Source organism: Blastomyces dermatitidis (genome assembly GCF_000003525.1).
Source record: "Blastomyces dermatitidis ER-3 genomic scaffold supercont1.7, whole genome shotgun sequence".
Lineage (NCBI taxonomy): Eukaryota > Fungi > Ascomycota > Eurotiomycetes > Onygenales > Ajellomycetaceae > Blastomyces > Blastomyces dermatitidis.
Window position 1 is genome coordinate 1,970,093 of NW_025544780.1, and position 6,172 is coordinate 1,976,264.

Here is a 6,172-nt window from a genome sequence, read left to right on the forward strand (position 1 = left end):
GCAGCAGAAAAGCGAGCGTAAGCGAGCATTTGATGCTTGTATATAATTAGATAACTGCATCATTAATTTCAAGAAAAAAAAGAAGAAAAAAAAACTTATCACAGTTATTAAATAGAATTTTCTTTTCTGTAAATGATTCACTGCTGCTGTTACAGCTTTAGTCTCAGCCTGTTTTATCAAATATCAGATCAGAAATGATAGCATTGAGTTATTTAATATCAAAAATATTGAGATTGAATGTCTGCACTGTAGTCTGTAAGAACATCTCTTTTCAGAGAAAATTGAATCATATTCAGTGTCTCTTGAAAAATAACTGTTGAATTTCTTAAAAATAATTAGATATCTTGTGAGTCATGTAGACAGCAGATTTTTTTTTTTTTTTTTTTTTTTTTTTTTTTTGGAAATTAATTATTACAGAGCAATTAAACTAATGATTCACAGAGAAGAATGATGATAATGATGAAAATATTCAATTCTACTATACTGCAGTCTGTCTGTAGAATCACTGTTTTCTAATGTGAACTAGTTCTGCTGCTCTGCAATAATTAGCACACCAAGGCTTGTGTGCTACAAAAACATTTTATAACATAGCTAGCTCCTCCCACACGAATACAAGAGATTAACCATCCTACAGATCCCTCTATTAAATACAGCCAGGGTATTTCTGCCTGGCAGCCAACCTCCATTTTGCCAACAGCAAACAGAATGGAGTAGCTCGTCGTGCCAGCAGGTACAGGAGTTGCGCTGGCGCCTTGTGCATGAGCAGCAACTACGAGAGCTAGTTAGCTGAACGATCTCAGATCTAAGCTGAGGAGCAGGCTCAAACAAACTCAAAACACTACACTTCCTGAATACCTCGACTCCTGTGTACCTATTTCTCGGCCTGGCCATCCAGAAAGATAAAGACTTGTCCAAAATGGCGACCCTGCGAACGCTGACCGTAAACTCCGCCCGGTTAAAATTCAGGCGTCAATATGGGAAGTCCTACGGAGTTCTGAATGATGTTGACTTGCGAACGAACGCCATTTCACACCATTACTGGCACTAAAGGAATAGGAAAAAGAGGTCCGAAAGTAGAGGGTAAGCTCAGGGCTGGACTTACTCCCAACGACAAACCATCGAGTCACGCGTCCCCCCGGTCGTTAAACAGCTACAAGCAAACCCCTCGGCTTCGGCAACCCTTCGCTTGAATGGAAATGTGACTATTATTCACTTAGTTGCGTTGTATGATTGAGATTAGTACTTTGCACGTCTGGGTGTTGCTCTAATTGAACCTTAAATGCAGTTTGCGTGAAGGGAGAAATCTCAGTCCTAAGGCTCGAGGATGCAAATGATAATGTCACCGGTCTCGGCCTGCGTGTTATGCGTATACATAAGACCAAATACCACTTCATTAGCCCGTTATATGGCCACGTCGGTCAACAGTCCAAATGACCCAGGCGGAAGACACAAAGGTCAGACAGGCAAGCTTGCAAACGGCGTCGACTTCCCTCTACGTCTGCCGTCAAGGAAGCATTCCTTTCGCGCCCTTCGTTCTCACTTCGTGTCTCTACCACTCGATAGCCGTTTGCAATTCCTGTTGTGGCTATTTGAAGGGGCTCTACTACATTGCATATCCGACTCTTCGCCCACATCATATGAAGCCGGACATGTCTGCTGCTGGGATGCTAACCAGACGAGTTGGAACCCTTGCTGGGTGTGCGAAATAAGTTACATGGTGCAATAGGGTGAGAATTCGAGAACATCTAATTGTGTGCATTGATCTAAGAACAGATTATATACGCACCAGCCCTCTCTTCCATCAATGCCATGGAATGGAAATAAAGCTTTCCCAACCAGCGAGTGCTAGGCAGGGGTGGATGAACGTAAGCCGAGAGTATTTGGGAACCGGCGAGAGGATAACCAAGTAACCAAATGGCTGGAAGGGATAAGATGTAGACACTCGGCCATTTTCGTTTATCAGGGAACGTGAAACTGCGCAAAAGTAGTAAATTAGCTGAACCGCTAAAGGATCAAATGGAACAGGGGGAGATGGGCCTAACACTGAAGAAAAGAAGTAACCACAACAGCAAAGAAAAAAAGAAAATCAAAAAAGTCAAAATCCATCCAAGTCCAAATCGAAATCAAAATCCGCGCCAATTTGCCTTTGCTCTTTTTGTTCCTTTACCAACGCCCTCATCCCATCCGGTATACGATTGCGCGAAAAGATAAACATCAGGAAAAAGAGCCCCAACAATGAAGCCAAAACGGAAACACCTTGAATACAACAACAAAAAACTAACTGGAAGAAAAAAGTAAGAAATAAAAATGGGGTGCAAACAATTCAATCCATAAAAAGCGGAAAGCCCCAAGACATTGATGGCATTTTTTCATTCATTTCATCGTAAATAGCAATTATAGATTAGAAATAGGAGATCCCGGCGGAGGGGGAACGAGGACAAGGTGAGTAAAATCTCTGAACGGGAATATACCTAGGTATATTCGAGATTTTTTTGTCTCATTTGTGCTCTGCTACATTTGGTCTCTAAGCGAAATCGACAGAGCGCGATTATTTATTCAAAGGGAATCAGGTAGAATCTTCTTTAACTCTTGGGGGTGATTAATAATAGCATAGGGTTGAAAAGAAGCTCGTTCAGGATAAGGAAGGGAGAGAAATCGTTGTAACAAATGGCTATGTGTTCAGTTGCGCCGCTTGTATTTCTCGAGGGCTGATATGTTCGATATTAGGTGTATGGGTCTGATATTCGAGCCCGCTTGTAGTGAGCAATGGAAGAAATAGGCTGTCGATTATCGGTTCGTAGAACGGTGCGATACATTATGGGGTAAAGTGTATTATCGTTACAAAGTCGTGGGATTAAATATTTGAAGTATAGTAAAAGGAATCCGTGAACTGCGAGAAGTGAAAGTCGTTATGGTGGGTCGCAAACATTGTATGCAAGAGAAATGGAAACGAAGGATGAAGTAACGGCGGCAACAGCACAACCATATCCGCGACGTTTTCGGCTAGTTGGTGCATTAGCCAAGGAGGACTGTGTGATGCAAACGTTAGTATGTATATTTTCGATAATGCGATGTCATCAAATCAAATTGAGATGGTAAGGGCTGTAAATACCTTCCCAACCCCAATCCCTCATGACGCCAACCCAATGCAATCTTCCCCGCACTGTACTCTCGATGTCCCTATCATCCAACCAGGGAATAAAAGAGCCTCTTCTAATAGGACTAACTGGCGATGAGAGGGAACGATATGTTTTAATTTTTTTTCCTTTACCTGCGATAGCCGGGTTGCTTTTGGACCCGTCCGAAAGCTCGAATGTCGCAGAACTTTCCTCCATATTCTCGTCATTATCCACGGTGGGAGGTTTACTAACCCCGTAAATGCTTTTCCGTTGAGTCGTATCGACAGGTTGCGCGAAAGATGCTTGTGGAGAATTCTTATTCCTTTCATTGAACGAGTCCCTACGACGCCATACCTCCCGAACGACCTCAAGGCACCGATCGATGTTTCCAATCATTAGCCTCGACTGCATCGCAGCCCACCGCTCCTTGACCCAGTTTCGATCCTCTTCACTTTCCACCTCGCAGCTCGCGGCGAATAGGGGATATATGTGGACAATTGTTGCTCTGGAACTTGGTGGAACAGTAGCTAATAGCACAAGAACGCGTTTGGCGAGTTCAGCACCCGATTCAGATGGAACTTCGGGAACGGCTTGGTGTAGATAGAGTAGAATCGCCCAACGATACGCTTGGGCGGTTTGGAAACTATGTTGAACATTGGAAGTTGGATCCTCTGGAGGTTGGAAGTACTTTGGAACTTCCCATTCTTCAATGAGAGTTTTAAGCTCCAAAGCTTGTGATATGAGCGGAATAGAGTTACTTTTGGACTTGCGGACTTTCTGAACCAAACTGGCAACCCGGCTTATTAGTGGAAATAGAGTCGTTGCACATCCCATCAGCGGATCAACCTCGTGGATAGGCGAGCGTGGAAGATAGGGATTCAAATCCTGGAGTAATAAAGCTTCGTCAACTTCGCCGTCTTCTAGTGAGATGAGTCTCGCGACAACATCTGTGTATAGCCAAGTATTGTACAAGAAATGTAGGCGTGCTATATCCTTTGCTGGCGGATTGGTACGTTGACGATGCTGCGCCAGAGCCTGATTCAGCAGAACCCGTGCACCTCGGCGATGCTGCATGCCAGTGGATATGTGTCGGTCCCAGGACTCTGCAAATACAAGAGCTAGGGTTGTAGTCAATGCCTCATCCATTTTCATAGTTTCAATCCCAGTGGCAAGCATACTCATACTCTGATGCATATGATCCATACCATGGACTCTCAGGCGAGGATTTTCTTTGACACAGTGAAATGCGGACAGGCAGCATATTGCATGGAAGAGCGCGGGGCAATCTGCTGCCAGGGGCCACACCAAGGTACGCCAGGGGTTTTCAGATATCCCGTCCTTTACAGACAGAATACCACAGGTCTGCCGGTCGTACCGAGAGAGGAGCATTGCTGGAGATTCCGGATGCAAAGATGGCCCGTAAGATATAGACCTTTTTAGCAGGTTCTTGAAGCAATCCACTGATGCAGACGAAGCATTCCAACACGATGGCAAGCTCACTTCCGGGTTGGACTGTCGGACTATTTCTTCCACATCTTCATCTTCGAGATCTATAAGATCTGGGGTGGGCGGTGGGGCCGATGCTAGCCATTCAGAAGGGCATTCCAGCTGGCCTGTGGTATCATTCGCCAGGAGACTTTCTGCTAATTTCGGAGATTGAGTTAAGGAGATATATGATGAGTCAGGGATAATTTCTGCACAGTAATCATCCAAATAGTGATCCTGTAGGCTTAAAAGCGACGGAAATAGATAATGCGGGTAAATATCATATGCAGGAAAGGATGTAACACCCTCAAGAGAAAGGTACGGGCTCTGGTACTCTTCCACGGTATCTTCCTCAGGTGAATTTGAACTATGAGGAGTTAGTGGGCTCAGTGTTAAGCGGATTGGCTTATGAGCAGGTACTGTGGGAGAAGGGGGTGGTGCACTAAGGGGAACTATCCACGCGCAAAGTTAGTATAAATGTCTGTTTATATATGTTCGGTAAATTATATAACCTTTTTTCCCTTTAGGAGCAGATTTGTTCGTAAAACTGGTCTCCTTGAATGGTCTCCACTTAAAGTCCTTTTTATACCCTCCACAGGTAACATTTCGTTTATGACATTGCTGGCATGTCGGCTTCGTCTCATCGCACTTGAGCCTCTTGGTTTTGCACGTCACACACCCTGATCAATCACTCACACAAAGGTCAGCTGCTCCTGCCGGCCCACTTAAATTTACTTTGATCCCTGTTGAGGATCCTTATAATGTTGAATGAATGAAAACCCATACCATTTCGGCTTTTCGACTGTTTGGGTTTGTTAACGCCGCCCGCAGCATGGCTAGGTGGCTTACCCGCGGATTGTTTACCAGGCTGAGAAGCTGGAGCCACTCTAGATGAAACTACTGGCGGACTTTGTGACCCTTGAGTGCGAATACACCCCTTGGGTTGTACAGCGCCAGTAGACGATATGGCATGCGGGCTTTGACCAGTTTCCATGCCGAATTGGGAAATAAGCTTTCTCCAAAGTTGCACTCCCACCTCAGATCGAGATAGATCACGACAGCAGCAACGATTAAACAGACATCAGGAATAAGCAGAACAAATATGGCCGATAATCAAAATCAAAACAGAGAATCGATAGAATCCCAAGGAAAGAATGATGAATCAGCGGAAGAGGGTAAAATAAATGATCTCAAAAAACACAACGTTGGAGTTGATAAACAGAATTGAAAACAAAGGTTTATGAGAGAATAAGATCGAAAGGTGATCTCAGCGCAATGAGGTTGGAGATGACAGTCATAAAGCTGACGCCAGCCCTGACTCTCGCACACAAGAAAGCGAAGCCAATGCGGGGATGAAAACCAAGGCTAGGACAAATCGAAATAAAAATGGCAATGCAGAGTCAAGAGGTTTTTGTTTTCCAACAGCGCAGTCCACCCCAAGTTGGAAGCAGAATATTAATATACGGTAAGAGATAAGCGTAGAAACCCAGAGTGAGACACCGATGTGGACGACGGTGACTGATGAAGAGGAGACAAGAAATTGGAAGATAAAAAGGCGAATATATGAC

General features: G+C 44.4%; 2 protein-coding genes across 4 annotated transcripts; one reads left to right on the plus strand and one right to left on the minus strand.

The window, feature by feature from the left end:
• Positions 1-113: 113 nt before the first annotated feature.
• Positions 114-2,971, plus strand: BDCG_06824. 3 transcript variants are annotated; one of them, XM_045422575.1, is made up of 2 exons: positions 114-1,198; positions 1,286-2,971. In XM_045422575.1, exon 2 carries the CDS (start codon positions 1,325-1,327, stop codon positions 1,724-1,726), a length of 402 nt encoding a protein of 133 aa, XP_045281846.1. In that variant the 5' UTR covers positions 114-1,198; positions 1,286-1,324; the 3' UTR covers positions 1,727-2,971. The 3 variants fall into 3 exon arrangements, with proteins under 3 accessions (XP_045281846.1, XP_045281847.1, XP_045281845.1); XM_045422576.1 differs by having other exon boundaries at positions 114-346; positions 442-2,971; XM_045422574.1 differs by having other exon boundaries at positions 114-2,971.
• A 44-nt stretch (positions 2,972-3,015) lies between these two features.
• On the minus strand, positions 3,016-5,598 carry BDCG_06825 (C6 finger domain-containing protein; the record flags this gene model as incomplete). Its single annotated transcript, XM_045422577.1, has 4 exons — positions 3,016-3,029; positions 3,113-5,056; positions 5,117-5,284; positions 5,391-5,598. 4 exons carry the CDS (start codon positions 5,596-5,598, stop codon positions 3,016-3,018), a joined length of 2,334 nt encoding a protein of 777 aa, XP_045278190.1.
• Positions 5,599-6,172: the final 574 nt, after the last annotated feature.

What these genes read in the sequence shown, in the direction of transcription:
- BDCG_06824 (XM_045422574.1), top strand. Translation starts at nt 1,325, where the DNA reads ATGCAAATGATAATGTCACCGGTCTCGGCCTGCGTGTTATGCGTATAC.